At 48.7% G+C, this 18,881-nt stretch overlaps 1 protein-coding gene and 1 long non-coding RNA gene across 3 annotated transcripts in view; one reads left to right on the top strand and one right to left on the bottom strand.

The window, feature by feature from the left end:
• Window positions 1-6,434: 6,434 nt before the first annotated feature.
• Window positions 6,435-13,014, bottom strand: LOC116667294. Of its 2 annotated transcripts, XR_004324157.1 has the most exons (4): window positions 12,281-13,014; window positions 9,118-10,805; window positions 8,511-8,655; window positions 6,435-8,074 (listed from the first exon to the last, which is right to left on the bottom strand). It is a non-coding gene; the product is annotated as an uncharacterized LOC116667294 (long non-coding RNA). The 2 variants fall into 2 exon arrangements; XR_004324156.1 differs by having other exon boundaries at window positions 8,511-10,805.
• Window positions 13,015-13,165: 151 nt separating this feature from the next.
• The window catches only part of NID1 (nidogen 1), an 80,441-nt gene continuing 74,725 nt past the window's right edge, over window positions 13,166-18,881 (top strand). The window contains exon 1 of the mRNA XM_032491905.1: window positions 13,166-13,495. Coding sequence (XP_032347796.1) covers window positions 13,268-13,495 — 228 coding nt within the window. The 5' untranslated portion in view covers window positions 13,166-13,267. The remainder of the gene's footprint in view (window positions 13,496-18,881) is intronic.

Here is an 18,881-nt window from a genome sequence, read left to right as displayed (position 1 = left end):
GGGTTATGTGGATCGAAGAGGGGAACGGGGTATTTCTCTTGCTTGTTAGAGGAAAGAGAAGGAGTGTGTAGGATGAAGTAAAGACTGAAAAGGGGGACACTAGAGAGGGAAAGAAGTGGAGGAGAAGAGAAAGAAGGGAGGAGAGGGTTTGAGACCACGGCATCACGGAGGGCGGTTTGGGGTCCACCCCCAGGGCCTCTGACTCCGTAGTTCTCGGTGGGACCCCAAGAACAGGCACTTTAACAAGTTCCCAAATGCTGCTGCTGGTCCCACGTCCTTAGCATCATAGGGCTGGTGTCTCCTTATCAGAGAGGAATGATTCAGAACACTGGCATGCTGTCGGGAAAGCCTGCAGCTTGAATGACAGGGCAGCCAGTCTGTCTGCAATCAGATAGTTTCCCAGCCTTTGATAGAGGACCCGCTCACGTGGTCATGGGGCATCCATCTTCCATCCCCGTCCCACGACCCCAAAACATCCCTTTGCCCTTCCACACACCCTAAAAATGTTCATATCCTTTGACCCAGTAATCCTATTTGGGGGAAGAAGATTAGAGGAAATAATCCCCAGAGAGAAAGAGCAATATTCACTGCAGATGTTTTAAAATAATATCTGGGAAAAAAAAAAAAAGAAAAGGAAACGGCCTAACTGCTAACAGATGGGAAATGGTCAGATTAATCACGCTCTAATAAATGCAGTGTATGCAAAGTAGGCGCTATGAAAGCTGTGCCACAGCATGGGAAACCCATTGCATCAGCGTGCTCACCGGAAAAGGCGAATGCAGAACGGGGCGTGTCCATGGCAGTGGCAGCCTTGCCTAGAACATTTGCATATTAGAACAGATTAGAATGCAAAAAAACCCAACTTCTATGTTTTGTATTTAGGTAATCGTCTTATGTGGCCTCAAACATTTTTTATGCAATTGCTTGAATGTCTTGACGTGGATGGAAAGAGTATGGTGTTATGTTTATCAGCTGTTGAGACCTCAGGCCACCATTTAAATACTCTCAGCCCCAGTTTCTGCACGAGGAACGTGAGGATGGTCATACATCCCTCACAGGGCTGCTGGAATGATTAGATGGCCCATGTATGTGGGACATCTTTTGTAAACGACACAGATGTAATGGTCCTCTTTGCCGGCGGGCAGTGAGGGAGCCAGTCCCCAAACCTCACCCATCTTCTTCTTGGGCCTGTGAAGGATAAAGCAAGGGAGCAGGCGTCGGCAGGGGACCATCAGACTCAGGCGGTCTCACGCGGGTGGAAGGACGGGGAGGAAACCGGAGGATCCCGAGGAAGACCCTCAGGCTGCCACATGACTCTTGTTAGCCGATGGGGGCTCCTTGGCCAAGTCACCTGAAGGAGGAGCCCACACCTGCAGGAATGGGGTGCCCGTACCCCGCCCCCCGAGTTGGGGCAGGGGGCCTCAGCCTGATGCTGCGATGGGTGCAGAGGTCCAGCCACCAGCGCTGTCAATCAGCGGTGATGGGAGCGGCACGTTTCCATGGCTACCGCATTCCCCTCCTTTTCCTCCTTATCGAGTCGGTCTCTCTGAAGTATTGGTATCTTTCCCTTGTGCCTGACACTCCCATATTCATGACGTTTCTTCACTAATTCCTCCTGAACCGTACAGATACAGGAGTCTTCCCACAGGACAATTCAGTTACTGTCACCACTCAGACACTATCAGCGGCTCCTCCTTGCCCAAGAACACACCTGGTCTCCACCCTCGTGCAGGCCTGCTCTTCTGCCCCTCCACGCCCTAACCCAGCCTTCCTTGTCTGCTGACGTATCATTGTCATACTGCTGCAGTGTGGCTGTACACGGGGTGATTATTTAACCCATGGGAAGCACAGACGAGTCGGCTCTGGTTATGTAGCAAGAAGTTGTACCCAGACCCTGGATTTTATCTGCAGGGGACATGCCTTGCCTTTGCAACCCAGTGGAGTTTCAGGAGATGTGACCGGGGTTATAAGAAGTTTGATAAGACACCACATGGGGTTCTCTACAACCCCTGGACATTTCTCATCTCTCCTGGACAGGCAGCAAACCAATACCGCCAGCCTGTGTGGTTTTCCATGAGGCAGTAGAAGACTTGGGAAGTCATGAGCCAGAAAATTCCTGGGCCAATCATTTCCCCCAAAAAGTCTCCTTTGCACTTACTTGTGTAACATTTCTGTGTCACCACCCTCACTTTAGGGAAGTCTCCCATCCACCCCTCAGGACATTCAGAGTTCTGCTGAGTCTGACCCTAATGGACCTCTCCAAACTGACTTCCACTGGCTAACTTCCAGTTACCCCTCCTTCTAACTGAATTATTTGCTGCCAGAAGACAAATTTTTGCCATCTAAATGGATGACTGTGCGTGGTTTCCAGTGGGCAGGAAGCCAAGGGCGGGAGCGTCTCCAGGAGCAGATGTGGACGAGGCAGGCGCTTTGAGAAGGATCTGGAAGGCGGACTCCCTGGCCCTCTGCAGGAGACAAAGTTAACTCAAAGGAGGAAGCCAGGTGCCCTTTGGTCCCACGGTGGCCTAAATGTCATCGCTCTCCAGGTTGGCACTGGGAGGTCACTTTTTTTCTGATTTGAATGACACTGGAGGGAGACAGGTGGATCCGAGGAAATCTGCACATCATCTTGGCTGTGCTGGAAGCTGTTACCGGAAAGTGACAGGTTCTGCTAGATGGCAACACGTGCATTCCTGAAAATCACCGCAGAAATAAAAACAGGGGGTTTGTGGGGGAAATGGTGTTAGGAGCCCAAAACTTCATCAGTGAAATTTAAAAAACAACAACAGGAGATAAAGGGAGAAAATGAACAGAAAACAGAGAGAACAAAGTGGGCTGAGTGGATAGTAGAGAGAGGATGGCGGGGCCCAGAGGGCCAGGGTGGGGCTTTGCAAAGGTGAGTGTCAAGGAATGGATGGAGGAGTATCTGAAATGGGAAAATCGTAGCCCGACCTGGGGGTGGGCGTGGCTCACCGTCCTGGCAAGAGCTGTGCGTCTGAGCGTTTGTTCATCCCTACGCAGCTCAGTTCAACTCGTGCAATTTTCTCTGTTCATCTGATGCTTCTGGAAGACGAAGTTTTGCACAAGCACTTGCAAAAACGCATTATGCCGCAACCGTTCCCTAACCTATCGTCATTCCTGTTGGAACAGATTTGCATTTTCCAAGCAAGCAGTCGAGGAACTGGCTGTACTTCTGAATGAGAAGGCACTGGAGTTTTGCTCTTTGTATCTCTGTCTTCCCAAGGACAACGGCTCATTCAGTCTCACACTGGGATCATTTCCCTTCTTGGCTCTCTCCTGCTGGATTCGTACTCTCTTCAGCGTTTTCTATAACCAGAGGCAGCCATTGAAACTCGATCATGAAAATACGTATTCTAGGAATCTGGTGATTCCTTCCAGTTTTGGTATCACTTCCTGGGCCATTCTCAGGCGCTTCGCTAACTGTCCAAAGCCCTTACCGGGGCCTGTAGGGCCAAGACGCCTACCCCTCACTCACCCAGCTCCTCCTGCCCGGCCCACTTGCCGTTCTGCGAACACCGGGAGGCCCTCTGGCTCAGGAAGCTCACATCCGCGGTCCCTGGGCCCCCGAGCAGCCCTGCGCAGACCTCCGCCTGGAATGCTCCTCACCGCACACGTGCGGCTCCCTCCCTCCCCTCCTCAGGCCTCTGCTCCAAAGGAACTTCCTTGAGGAGGACCTCTCTGCTCTCCCTAAATAAAACCACCTCTCACACCGACCCGTCCCTCGGTAAACCCGTCCCCTAATTTCCTTCCGAAATTGTGTTCATTCGCAGCACCTTCCCTCATCACCACCTGACACAGCGCATAGCTGCTTATCCACCCCGTGACGGTCCGTCTTCCTCACCGGCATGCGTGGTTCTCCGTGTGCCCAGGGCCGAGAACAGTGCCAGGCAGGTGCTCAGTACATAGTAACTGATGAATAAATGAACAAATAGATGAATAAATGATCAGTGTAGGTTACTAAAGATGTAAATATAAACTTGCATTTATATATACAAATATACGTAATGATAATAAATAGATATTTACATTTATACTTAATAATGCATTTACGTGTAATTATTATATATAATATATTATATCACACAATGTAGTATATAAATATAGTAAAATAATAATTAATACTTACTAAATATAAATTGATGAATAAATGAGTAAATGAATTAATGATCAGTAGAGGCTATTAAAGATGTAAATATAAATTCACATTTGTATATATAAATATACATAAATATAACATTACACATTTTATTTAATAATACATTTATATTTAATAATTATATAACATATATGTTATATACTTTATATATAATATTTTATGTTTTGTAATAATAATTCATACTTAATAAATATAAATGAATGAATAAATAAATGAATAACGATCAATGTAGGTGATTAAAGATGTCAGCATAAACGCTAGGTAAAATGACTTGGAGTCAGTTAACCCAGCAAAAAGCTTAGCACCGAAATATGTGCCCTGGCCTCAGCACTTGAATGGGCAGGCCTGGCTGACCCCAGTGGGACCACGAAATGGGCCACTCTGGTTTCCCCAGTCTCTTATTTTCCAGCCCTCACTGGTAACCTCCCATACTTCTTCTAGTCCTTGAAATTCTCTCTGCTGTGCCAAAACGTGCTTTTCAAAACTCACAAACTTAGGTGGCCTCTGCTTTAAATCGGAAGGAAAACCATAAGTTTGACAGACAAAACGAAAACCAGTGGGTAAATCGGGAAGTGGAGGCGTCTTCTGTACCCTCTAAAATAATCCCAGAAACAACAGGTTTCTAGAGCACAGGGAACTATATTCAATGTCTTGCAGCAAGCTATCATGAAACAGAATATGAGAAGGAATACCTGTGTGTACGTGTCTGACTGAAACATTATGTTGTGCACCAGAAATTGGCACAGCACTGTAAACTGATGCTCTACATCAATAATTTTTTAAAAATCCCAGGAAGGCAGTTGTCTAGTCTATTTCACAGAAAGATAAACTATCCAGAGAAGACATTATGATGCAGTAGTTCCCAGAAGGCACAGGCTCTAAGCAGCAGCATCCAGGCACCAAGGACTTGGCATGTAGCCTGTACCCCCGGACTGGGTGATCTGAAGTTCTAGCTCAGCAGATTCTTTCTTCACCCCACCTAAGCACACCTGGGGCTGTGAGGAAACGGGTTACAATTTTGTTTTTTTATTTTAGAAGATCTGTTCCCCACCCATTTGCTCAGTGGCTAGTTGGTCTAGCAACAAACACAGAACCAGAGGCCAAATGGTGACTATTGCTTAATCCCATTCCAACAAGGACAGATTGTACAGAACACACTTTTGAAATCACTTTCCACCGAACTAGCTAACACAGAGTAATGAGCCATCATGCTCTGACCACCTTCTTGCTATGTAACGGAGTACAGTCAGAGATAGCGAAGTACATTGTCATCAGTCATCACAATTTGTGCTGAATTTACTTAATTATGTGAATTTGATCTGCTCTGTTTTGTGGCACTAAACTTGCCACATGGAAATCGGACTTTAAAAAAAACTGATTTTATTTTTTTAAAGATTTGTTTTTATTTCTTTTTTTTAAGTGAGATTGACCTCATGCATGCAAAGGACCTCATGCATGCGAAGCACGTGCTCTACCACTGAGCTATACCCACCCCACTGGAAATGGGACATGATGAACATTTATTAACAACAGAGAATTAAGAGAAAACAATACCTTTATTTGCACTTGACTGAGATGGAGTGGTAGTCAACAAGCTTAGGCCGTGAGGGTGACCTATCACAGATCACTGTTTTCTTTAACTGAAGTACCGTCAGTTACAACATGTCCGATTCTGGCGTGCGGCACAGTGTCCCAGGCAGGCATGTGCGTCCATGTACTTGTCTTCATATTCTTTTTCATTGTAGGTTACCACAAGATAGTTCACAGGTCACTGTTATTGTCCATGAAATATCCATGTGAGTCATCTAAGGCGAGTATGGGTGACAATGTTAAAAGCTTTTGCTGTTCTCTCAGAGAAGGGGGCGTAGAATGGTGGTTGCCAGGGGCTGGACAGTGGGGGAAATGGGGAGCTGTCAGCCAGAGGGCACACACTTCCAGTTACAAGGTGAGTAAGTCGTGGGGGTCTAATGTACAGCATAGTGACTCTGGTCAGTAGTGGACTGTACACCTGAAATTTGCTGAGAAAGTAGATTTTAAGTGTTCTCACCACACACACAAAATGGTAATTGTGAAATGAGAGGTGTGTGAATTATGATAAATGTGATGGATGTGCTTATCATATGATAATGGTAATTATTACATGATGTATGTGTATAGCAGATCATCACACTGTACACCTTAAATGTGTATGATTTGAATTTGTCAATTAAAGCTAGAAAAAAAAACAGTGATTAAATTAAAATATGAAAATCCGCTATTGGAAGAAGGAAATTGTGAACCAGAGCTGAGAGGCTATAAATATAAGCCTTTTAGGTTAATCTCCCAAGTTTCCTGTAGTATTGTCTGGGGACAAACATTGTCCTGGAACACAATGTAGTTGTAAAAATACCCTCACAAATGATTTTGGAGAGAAAAAAATATAGAAGAAAATTGATATTAAAGGAAAAATTTGAAACACAGGGATTGGAAATGGAATTAAACACATGAATATGCTTTACAAACTCTGAAGTGGGGAAAGATAATGAGTCTTCATTAATAACAAGAGTAATAATGCTGGTGCTTAAGGAGACATTACTAGTTAATTTTACTTTCTACAAAAATACAAGTGGAGAACTCTGGCAGACACCACTTCAGTCAACTGACCAAAGTTAACACCACCAGTAATGGGGCCGAGGGACGCACTGTGACGCCACGTCAGTTCTGCAGTGTTCCTGCCCGATTGCACAACCCTGCTCTAATCCTGAGAAAACCATCAGACAAACCTGAACTGAGACGCGTCCCACAAGATAATCGACCTGTTCTTTTAACAACACGGAAGACACAGAAGGACTGAGTCTGCTCCAGATTAAAGACTAGCGCGACAGGACAACTACATGCAACGCGTGACCTCGGATTAGATCCTGGATCACCAAAAAATTCAGGACCACAAAGAACGTTATTGGGACAATTGGTAAAATGCGATACGGACCGCGTGTTCAGGTAATGAGACTGTGTCCGTATTAAACTTCCTAAATACGGCGCTCTTAGGAGACCTCCCATCAAATACTCAGGCACAAAGGGTCATGAGACATGTAATTTACTCTCAACTGGCTACACAAATAATAGTAATAATGTACAGAAGGGGTTGAGTGAGACGAAGCAAATGTAGCAAAATATTAACAATTGGTGTTTTGGATGCAATCTTGACCAGATTTTCTCAAATTTGAAATTTTTCAAAATAAAGAACTTTAAAAAGGGACCACTACTGATGGAGACTCCAAACAAAACCCAATCCAAAATGGGCAAAGGGCTTGAATAGACATTCTTCTAAAGAAGATATGCAAATGGCCATTACGCACCTAAAAGATGCTCAGCATCACTAATCATTAGGGAAATGCAAAGCAAGAGCCACGGTGAGATACCGCCTCACACACATTAGGATGGAAACTATTAAAAAACAAAACCACAAAAAACAAAACAGGGAGTAAGTATTGGTGAGAACGTTGGAGAAACTGGAACCTGTGTGGACTGTTGGTGGGACGGTAAAATGTGGTGCAGTCTCTATGGAAACAGCATGGTGACTCCTCAAAAAGTGAAAATATAGAGTTACCGCGTGATCCAGCAAGTCAACTTCTGGGTCTAGACCCCAGAGAACAGAAAGCAGAGGCTCCAGTAGGTGTGTGTACACCCCTGGTCACAGCAGCATCATCCACAACAGCTGAAGTGTAGAAGCAGCCCAGCTGTCTCTGAAGGGCAGTTGGACGAGCAAACGTGGGGCACGCGGGCAGCGTTCTTCAGCCTGGACGAGGACGGAAGTTCTGACACACGCTGCAACACGGATGCACCTTGAGGACACTGCGCTCCGTGAAATAAGTCTCCAGAAGGCGAATACTGCTTGATTCCACTCGTCTGAGGTACCTAGAGGAGTCAGGTCACAAACACAGAGAGTAAAATGGCGGTTGCCAGGGGCTGGTGGCCAGAGGGAGGGTCGGGGAAGAAGGCGGATTTATTGTTTAATAGACAAAGGGTTTCAGGTTTGCAAGATGAAAAGAGGTTGGAGATGGACGGTGGTGATGGCCGCACATGAATGTGCTTCATACCACTGAACCGTACACTTAAAAATGACTCAGATGGTAAATATTATGTTATGTGTATCTCACCACAATTTTGAAAAAAAACTTTTAAATGACCAAAGGAATTAAAAACCATTTGGCAAACATCACAATAATAACTGATCCTGGCAAGAATCATCACTGGAGTTTCAACGAGAAGGTAAGCGTTTGATGAAGAGCAGGATATTTACAGCCTCAAATTAACTCCCTACAACATACATATTAATTTCAAAAGAAAATACCATAATTTTATGGTGGAGAAATCCAGGAGATGCAAATGTACCCGGTGCAGCCAGCGTGAACACCGGCAACATCAGGACCAACCGACACCACGTGCCTCTTGACATGACGCGCTGAGAAAGACACCTCATCACTTCCGCGCTCCTCCTGCCAACATGTATGCAAAGATCTCATCTAATTATAAAGGACACGTCAGACGAACCCAAACTGAGAGGTAATCTGCACCCTTAAAAACCGTCAAGGTCATGAAAGATAAGGAATGAGGAACTCTTTCAAATTAAAGCAGGATAAACTGTTATGAAAGCAACTTATAAGTGGGGATGTTCTTCTGCTATTAAAGGACAACATTTTGACATCTGATGAGCTTGGAAAAAGATCAGTAAATTAGATGACAATAGATTATGTACCACATACATGGATAATGATACGTAGTGGTGTATATACAGATATATAATCATATATATATATATATATATATCTCCACACATGCTTTTCAACGTTAACATCCTTATTGTGATGAGTACACTGTGGCTGTGTAAGAGAATGTTCCAGTTTTTAGGAAACGTACACCAGAGTATTCTGAGGTAACGGGAGACGTTTGAGACTTACCTTCAAATAGTCTAGGTAAAATCGTGTGTGTGTGTGTGTTTTATGTGAGTCTGCAAATAACATAAACAAAAATAGACTATTAAAACAACAAAAGGCAGGTGTTACTGTAGGTCTGATGGTAATGAACCAGCAAAACATCCAGATGAAAACAGGATGTAGCAATAGAAGGATTAAATGTTATCCTGAAAACTGCGGTATCTTCCAAACCAAACACATCGATGAACATGATCGTGTTTCCCCAAAGTCTCTTTGCTCCAAATCTCCTTTAAAAATACTGAAAATTGAGCGCCAGATCCTGTTTGACTCTCAGACTTCGCTGGGGATGGTCATTCAATTTACGGTCTCCTTCTAGCAATGGAGCTTAATTTAACTTGTTTAAAGCAGCAATCATCTTACTCATGAATTAAGTGAATTCCCCTGGAACGGAAACAGTAGTAAATTTAACTCTACATGACATCTGGTAAATGAAGGACTCTTCGGTGGCCATATGTGGTCAGCAGCCAAACCTTGCAGGAGAGTGAGATTAGAACAGACATCTCCTTCAGCGAAATAGACAATTGAGCTATTTTTCCACGCGGTTGCCTGGATGTTTGTTTGAATGAGCCAAATAGAAGTTACCTTGGCTACTTATAGAAAGAGCCTGCTTCCTAAATTTTGTCTTCCTGCCTCACCCAATGACTTTAACTTTAAAAAAAAAAAAACACTGGAGTGATCATGCCTTTGTGGGTGCATATGCTACTGCAGATCTCAAATGGTTCTTAAAAGTATTACTGAATTCTCAAACTGTTGACTTTTATTAATGTGCATGCAGTACTGGGCTAGGCTCTGTAAACTTTGGAAAGGAAAAAGAACACATGATCCTTGCCCCAAAGAGCTAATATCTGGGGGAAAAAAACTCATAAAACAACTAGAGAAAAACATCTAGTTATTAAATACACTTATGTATATTTAATGACCAGAGCAAAATATGAAATTAAATATTCTGTGATGAAGATTATGATTGCACACTAAGTAAGTGTACTTGAAACTATAAGTTCCAAAGGAGTGGCTGGCAACCAGCCCACATTGTCCTAACGGGAGGCACAGCATAGATGTCATGTCCCCTGAGCACCAGGCAATGTGCTGGGCTATCAATAGGAAATGACAGGTAGTGACAGCATATACCCCACTTACTTCATTAGCAAGACAGTTGCTAATGAAATCAGGAAACAGAAGCAGACGTAAACGGGGCATGAACATTGTGTGTAAACAACGGAGCAAATATGTTTTGTGGATGGCAATGAGGGAGCAACCTCTCCTGCTACAGAAAGGAGGGTGTAGTCCATGGAATATCTGCTTTGATTTCAGATACACTGGGATTCAAATCCTGGCTCTTCCACTCACTGTGTGAAACTGGGCACATTAGCTTTTGCAAATCTCATTTCCCTTCATCTCCTATAAAGCTACCAGCTTGAGCAATTGTTAGTATTAAACTTGAAGCTCTGTACAGCATCCAGCAGGCGCAGGCGTTCAGTTAGGGGCGTCTGCCGTCGCTCTCCGCGTGTCTGTTCAACATCCCACTCTGTTGCCGTTGTGTCTGCCTCTTCCAACAGACAGCGAGCTGCTTACAAAAGGGATTATGAGTTCATGGTTTTCGTATTTCGAATTCCTAGTACAGTGACTGACTCCAAGTGGATTCTGAGTGAATGCTGAAATAAGAAGAATCATTAAAAAAAAGTACATTCAATAGTCATGATGGCTTCATATTAACTGAGCACTTACTTTGTGCCCGGCTCTGTGCTGGGACTATTTCCAGGATCATCTCATTTTTTCCTCATAACAATCCTTTGACGGTAGGTATGACATCCCATGCAAATGGGGAGGATACAGAGCCCTGCCTGAGTTTAGAGGGCTGGTAAATGGCACAGTGCAAGTCTCAGCCGACTGGACTCCGAGCTGCTCTGAACCGCCAAAGTGAAGACCTGCCCCTGCTTCTGCGTTAGCTGAGGAAAACTGCCTGGCCCAACAGGCGTTTCAGAAGCTGTCTGAGTACTAAAAAAGGAGAATTCGTAAGATGGGTGAGAGCATTCCAGGGCCAGGCAACAGCGTCAGAGGCCAGAGGTGGCTCTGATGTCAGACAGAAGGTGGGATGGGGGTTCTGAAAGGGGAGGGTCCGGGGTGTGGGCAGGATGCGGCTGGCTGAGCACACATGGGGAGTCATGGGGCCTGTGCTGCCTACAGGTGAGCACGGAGGACGAAGAGCCTCTATATGGAGTTCTCTTGGTTGGAACAGGCAGAAGCCCAGAGATGGACCGTGCAGCAGCTCAGGCTACGGATGGCATGGTAGAGTCAAAGTGCTCCTGGGGCAGGACGGAGGCTCCAAGCCCCCAAGTGCTGCAGTTCTGGGAGGGAGCTGAAGGAAAAGCCAACGGATTTGGCAACAGACTGCAGGCAGCATTAGTCACTCTTTAACCACAGGAGTAACAAATGCAGCAACAGAGGCCACTTAGTGTCCTGATTAAGGTGGCCCCAGAGCTGGGTCCCACACAGGCTTCCAGCTGTGTGACCTTAGCAAAGTGATGCAAACCTCTCTGGGCCTCTTCGTCCCTCCCCTGTAAAGTGGGGGTGGTCTCTGCCTGCTAGGGCTACTGTGTTTGCAAAATGAGTGTGTATTTTACTGGCTGCTTCTTTGTATTTTCTACTGACTCAGAACTCATGCTCCCTAAACACTATATAGAATTTGCTGCCTATTGGGAGAACTATCCCAAACCGGTCCCAGGTCCTTGATTTTAGCAGGCGACAGGCAATGGTGGATACCCTGGTGACCTCTCCAGGCTAACAAGTCTGACATCCAACACATATCCAGCTCCCAAAGTCCCAGCTCCCATTCCCTGATTGCAAAAGGCAGCACAGGTTTTGCAATTCTCCAGGCTCAAAACCTTCCACCCAATTTAAACTTTTCTCCTTCCCCTCCACCCCTCCACCCCCCTAAGCAAACGTCTAATCAGGTCTTATCCTTCTTTCATTGCAGTGCCTGTTTGATTCATCTCTTCTCAGTTTCCACCTTTTCCTCTCTCACCCCTGTTTTTCCCCCCTTTTCAACGATCTTCTGAAGACCTCCAAGTCTTTACTTTCAGCCCAGTGCCAAATTAATAATCAACCGACGATTCAGAAGACCACTTACATGGCTTATGTCCCTTTGTCAAGGACTCTCCATAGTTCTGTGAGAGTTCAAATTCCTCGGTTTGGTATTAAAAGACTTCACTTCGAACAGGACTCCTTTCCCAAATTCTCCACTGGGGGATGGTACCTTGACTACACCCACAGCTCACGCCCTCCAGCTTCCAGAAATTTCCTTCTCCAGACTCCCTGGTGAAATTCCATCCCTTCCAGGAATCAAGCCACGTCCCCAGAGAAGCTCTCCTTGGCTTTTATTCCAGCCCTAATGTCTTTTATCACTGGGGCACCCCACCCCACCTAGCACTGAATGATGTTTAATACATTCGTGACCGCCTGGGAGGGTGGAACCCGACTTCTGGCCGAACTTCCACGTTACCTGAGCCCCAGATCCGGCACTCAGCGACGCTGAAGGAATGGATGAAGGCGCAAAAGGCCGCGCTTCTGGTCCAGGCCCTTCTTGCTACCTCCAGCCCCCACCACCCTCTCTTCCTGCCAGAGTCTGAGCCTGTGGGTCCGACCGCCGACGCCGCCAGGTATCAGTGGGGTGGACTGTGTCCCCGAATCCAGAGCATTTCCGCGTCGCCCGACCTCCACGACTTAGCCCTGACCCGAGGACAACGGTGCAGAGCCGGGCGCATTGCTCCCCCCTCCGGGAGGGGCCGTCCCCTGGGAAGTGGGCTGGTTTCGGGAATCGCGGCCACCAGAGCCCATGACCCCGCGGGGAACGAGGGCGACCGGGCCCGCAGGGCGGGGAGATTCGGCGTCGCCCCTCGCCCTCCCCCTCGCGGCCATTGGGCAGCCTCGGCGGCGCGCCCCGTGGTCGGGGCGGGGCCCTCCCCATCTCCCCTCGGTTCCCCTCCCCTATTTCCCGGGGTGGGGACGGCGGGAGGTGGGAGGCGTGGAGGGGCTGCCGGGGCGTCGGGTTACGTCTCCGCCTTCCTCAGCCTCGGGCCGCGGAGCCGCTCGGCTTGCGGGACGGCAGTTCGGGATCATGTGGAGCGCGGTCCGCCGGAGCGGCGCTGCGTGGACGCGGGCGCTGCTGCTGCTGCAGCTGCTGCTGGCTGGGCCCGGCGGCTGCCTGAGCCGCCAGGAGCTCTTTCCCTTCGGCCCCGGCCACGGGGACCTGGAGCTGGAGGCCGGGGACGACCGCGTCTCCCCAGCCCTGGAGCTGAGCACACCGCTCCGCTTCTTCGACAGATCCGACATCAACTCGGTCTACGTGAGTGTGCGACCCCGGGCGGGAGGTGGAGGCAGGTGAGGGGGAGGACGTGGGGGGCTGGCCGGCGTCGGAAGGGAGCCCGGGGCGGGCCGGTGGCGCCCGCGGAGCCGGCCGGACGTGGGCGTCGTGGGCGGGGACCGGGACCCGCTGGCCGCCGGGGCGCGGGGTGAGGCGCCGGGTCTCCAAGCCCAAGGGGGCTCCCGCCTCCGCCCGGCCCTCCGACGCCTCCCCGCCGCCGGGTCACTGTCGCCGCTGGAGGGGCACTCGGGTCTGGGGAGCCCGCCCCGTCTGCGCGGCCCCGCGCGCGCCCTGCCGGACCCCGTGACCCAGCGGAGTTTCCTCTCCGGAGGCCGCGGGGGAGTCGGTCCGCGACTCGCCATTGTCCCCTGACTTCTGGGGACAGAACCCGGTCCGGTTGGGACCAGGCGCGGGCGCGGGGTGCAGGCCGCAGGCCGGAGCTGGGTCGCCGCTGGCGCGCGGGCCCGGGGAGCCCGCCGCAGCGCGCTCTGCGCCCGGGAGCGGGGCCGGCAGCCCGGCCGCTGCGCGCGCGGACTCTGGGCTTGTCTTGGCAGCGGTTCTGCTCGCCGTGGGGCTGGTTTCAGTGCAGGGTTCAGGGCTGGGGACGCGGGGCGCTCCGGTGACCCAGTTTCCTGTCGCGCAGCATTGTCACCACGGGGGGCGGGGGACAGATGGGGAGCGGGCCCGGGACCTCCCGTTCTCTGGAGCCTTCTCGAAACTGGCCCGGCGCGGGGACGCTGTCACCTCAGGAAAGTCGTTTGGTGCCGCCTCCTGCCGCCGCGCGCCATGTGGATTTCATAAAAAGCTGCGCGCATTCCAGGAGGTGGGGGGCGCCGCCGGCCGCGGCGGGAGCCGGCCCTGCGGGGGGAACGGCTGTGCTGGTCCTCTGGCCGGGCCCCCGCGCCTGGGACAACACCCGCGTGCAGCTGGCCGGCTGGGCCGAAAGAGTGAGTGCTTACAGCCTCCGCCCGCAGAGCGTGTCGCCTTGCGGGCGCCTGCCCTGACCTCCCTGTGAAGACCCCGTCTTAGGTTTTAAATGCGTCAGAGAAAATCCACAGGTTTGCCGAGGAGATCTATTATGTTGAAACACAAATTTAAAAAAATTTTTTAAGTCGTAGGAAATAGTATATGTGTTTATTTTTTAACCATATTAAACAGCCGTGGTGTAGCCGTGGATGCAATGGCGGGTCAGCTGGTGACTGAACTTTCAAGGTCATGAGGACTGTAAACAATATTGGGAGACACCTGCGGTTACTATGATGCGATTGGACAGACTCTGACTTCTAATAGTGGCAAGGTCATTAAGTGCTAATTCTACTGTGCTTCGTTGCCCGCCTTTATTGTGGAAGGAAATTCTAAATGTCAGTTAGGGGTTACTGAAAAAGGAATTTCTTTTTCCATCTAAGTTAACAGACCCCTGAATTCTCTTCATGACCCCTGTGGGGGTCCATGGACCCCCAGCTCAGAACCCCCATGTTAAATTTGGTACCTCCTGCCGTCCTTTACTTGTGGCATCAGACTAACCACATCACCTTCTAAAGACCTAGAAAATCTATTGCTAAAAGGTGATTCCTGTCAATCCACACCTTATAGCCTACTGGGGTTTTTAATCTGCACGTCAATGAGAAAGACTGAACTCACTTTGCGTCTTATTCCTGGGCTACAAATTGGGTTCCCAGGAATCTGACTCTGAGATGGAGATAAACAGGCAAGTTATGTCTTTAGGGTGAGCTCCTCAGATCCGCACCTGTGGAAGGGAGGGCACTGAAGAAGGATGAGCAGAGGGAGATGCAATGCAGGCCAGCGAGGGTGTCAGGTAGCCCCTGGGAGCTCTGGAGGTGGGATGGCCTTTCAGCGCAGTCTCAAATCTCCTGAGAGGGCTGGGCTTTTATGTCCTTAACAGTGATTGGTGGTTAGATAAGGGCTGCCCTGGAAGGAGGTGTGACCCGTGAGGGAGGCAGTTTTTTTCCACGAAGGCCATCATCAGAGAGGGCTGACCACTGAGGGCTGCATTCCCAGGGTCTGAAGGGGGGTCTGGTGACACATCCCAGTGCCCACCACGATCTGCAGCTGTGTAGGTGCTCTTCTGAGCGGATGGAAACCCTCCTGAGGCCCTGAGCGAAGGGCGAATTGACAGGCAGTGTGAGTATCAACAAGGTGATCTATACCGTTCTGGGCACTAAATTAGGAAAATGAAAGGAAACCCACCGGGAAGGAAAACAATTATTGAATGAATATATCTGTGTGTTCCGGGGTCTTAGTTTTACATTATTTAATCCTCAAAACAACCTGCCCCTTTTTTCAGATGGAGAAATAGTAATAATTAGTAATTACCCAAGGCCATACCACCAGTTAAATGCCCCAACTAGGATTCTAGCCCAAGTCTGTGTCTGACTCATAATGCTTTCAAGCATCAAGCCTAAAACATGGAGAATGGACACAAGGGATTGCTGTGAGTTATAGTGAGGGGAGACTTCACAAAGGACGTTACATTTACGACTTGAAAGACAGGTCCCGTTTTAGTTGGTAAAGGGGGTACTGGAGAGGCCATTCGGAGTGGAAGGTACTGCAGGAGCAAATGTGTGAGGATGGGAAGAACCTTGGCATATGCTGGGAGAGTGAGGGCTATGATCCCATTTGTTGGAATAGGAGGGTTCTGTCTGGGTAGGCAGGTGGGGTCAGGAGATCTATCAGCTAGCTCTTGCTGTGTAACAAACAACCACAAGACCTCAGTGGCATGTAACAATAAGCATTTGTTTGTTGCTTACGTGTCTGGAATCAGCAGGTGGTGGGCTGGTTTAGGGTGGCTTCAGCGGGAGAAACTGGGGTGATTTGGTTCTGTTCCATGGGTCTCTCATCCTCCACAGCTGTTTTGCCTGGTATGGGTGCCATGAATGGTAGCTATTTTCATTTTCAATTAAGTTTTCTGTGTAGCTATTTTCATTTTCAATTAAGTTCATTAAAATTAAATAGTGTTAAAATTTCAGCTTTTGAGTCGCAGTAGCCACATGTCAAATGTGCAGCACCCTCAGGTGGCTAGTGGTTACTAGATTGGACAGTGCTGCTGTGGAATGTGTCCATCATCACTAAAAATTCTGTCAGGCAGTGCTGCTTCAGAGGGCCAGCTCAAGCATGTCCTTTTTCAGGGGGATGTCAGAGCTATAAGGAGCAGAAATGCATAGTGCTTTTTGAAGCCTCTGCTAGGGTCCTTGTGGACTAAAGCCAGTTTCATGGCTGAGCCCAGAGTCAGTGGGTTCCGAGACTGGCAACAGGCATGGATACAGGGATAGGTGACCATGAGGGGCCATAGGATGCATTCCATTACATGGAGGGTCAGGGCCAGGCTGATGGTTGGTGGGTTACGCTGTCTGTCACTGGTCACAAGGCATGCCCGTCTTTTTTTTTTTTTTTTTTAATTGTTTTTTAATTGAAGAACAGTTGATTTACTATGTGTGTTGGTTTCTTGTATACCACATAGTGGTTCAGTCATACACATATATATTCTTTTTCATTATAGGTTATTACCAGATGTTGGACTTAGTTCCCTGTGCTATACAGTAGGGTCCTGCTGTTTATCTGTTTTATATATAGTATTTGGTATCTGCAAATCCCGAACTCCCAATTTATCCCTCCCCACTTCCCCTACTCTTTTCCCTTTGGTAATGGCATGGCTGGGGGTGGTTTGCAAGAAAGCATGAACAAACAGATAGGGAGAGTTTGGGAGCAGGAGAACCAGTGTGGTAAGTTGCAGATTTGTCCAGACATGGGGATGAGAGCGTACAGGAAAGGGAGGCAAGGAGAGAAGTGGGTGAGCCTGGGGGATCTAAGCTGCATCCTGACCAGTCCCACATCGGACGTGGAGGAGGCAGGGAGGGAGGGGCTCTTGGTCCTGAGGACTGAGTGAGGAGATGGCTGAGGGGGCTGACCTGAGGGGAAAGGCAGTAACCCAGGGTGAGTCTGTGGCATTGGGGACCGGAATGTGGAGATGCCCTGGATCTTGTAGACCTTCAAGCGAGTGGTCAGGCTGGGAGGCGAGTGGAAGCCCTGACTCTAGTTGACAAGAGGAGATAGGAGAGTAAGAAACAGTCTGAGGGCTGGGTTCAGAGACCGTGGAAAGGGTGCCGTTAGTGATGCCCCGACTCAATGGTCCTCACAGTGCGGTCTGGGGACTCCTGGGTGTCCTGGAGGCTTTTTCAGGAAACTCACAAGGTCAAAACTCTTTCCCCAATAAAACGAAAATGTAATTTGCTTTTCATACTCCGTGCCCTCATGTACATCGTGAGCTCACCGGAGGCTACGTGATGGGTGATATCTTCACACGTCGTGGTACCTGTCACGACAGATCAAATGCAGAAGACAGGAGAATCCAGCTGTCTTCCACTAAGCCAGATGTCAGGCTGACTTGTACAAATGCAAAGCAACGACACTTCTCTCCCTCGCTGCTTTTGGGTTTTACTTTCATAAAAAAAATACGTTAACATGTAATGAGTTCATTATTGTTGAAGTATTACAGATATTTAGGGTTTTCTCAGTTTTAGTTTCTGATACGCTAACTATTGATCAGCATAAACGCAAGCTTCTGGGGGGGGCTCTTTAATAATTTTTGAGAGTATAAAGGAGACCAAAATGTTCAAGAGCTGCTGGTCTAATGGTATCTCAGCGTCGCATGCCTCTGCCTTAATTTGAGAGCTGTTCAAAGGCAGAGGGTTTTGCTGGGGAATGTTCCACGGTGGGCGAGGAGCTACCTTGGTTCCCCGACTTGCTCCTGTGGGGCGTGGCGGGCTCACTGCAGGATAAGATCGGATTCTCCCCAAGGCGGTACCGGGGGTGGAACCCAGGACCTCGTGCATGCTACGCACGTGCTCCACCCCCGGTTGCAACCCTCCCCGCGCCCTCCAATAACCTCTTATTTTTGAATGGTGAATCGGCATGTGACTGTCCCAGTGATGAAACCAGCCATTCTTTGGACGCCATCCTGGGTAGGCTGAGTGGAGAAGGGACCAGTCTGTATACCGCAGCCAGCTCACCGAGCCAGCGGGCACTTTGCAGGAGCTCTACCCCCTGGGCCGATGGCCCGACCTCCCCGGGCAGGCGAGAGCTCTTCAAGAACATGGTGAGGCTGTGCAGGGCGGATAAGGCGCTTTCCTCCTTTGTGTGGAGCTGTGTCTCCGCCGTTTACTCTTGCTGGTCGTCTCATGCTGACTGAAAGCTCCGATCGCCTACAGACCAATAGGATTTCTAGAACGTGATTTTATTGCATGTGGTATTATTTATGTCTTGATTCATAAGGATGGAGAAATGAATTAGTTATTATTTAAGAAGTTTGTCTCTCTGTCTTTCTCTCTTACACACATCCCCCCCCCACGTA

This window comes from Camelus ferus, chromosome 11 (assembly GCF_009834535.1).
Source record: "Camelus ferus isolate YT-003-E chromosome 11, BCGSAC_Cfer_1.0, whole genome shotgun sequence".
Lineage (NCBI taxonomy): Eukaryota > Metazoa > Chordata > Mammalia > Artiodactyla > Camelidae > Camelus > Camelus ferus.
The sequence above is the reverse complement of the archived record's forward strand: the minus strand, read 5'-3'. Positions and strand labels throughout refer to the sequence as shown.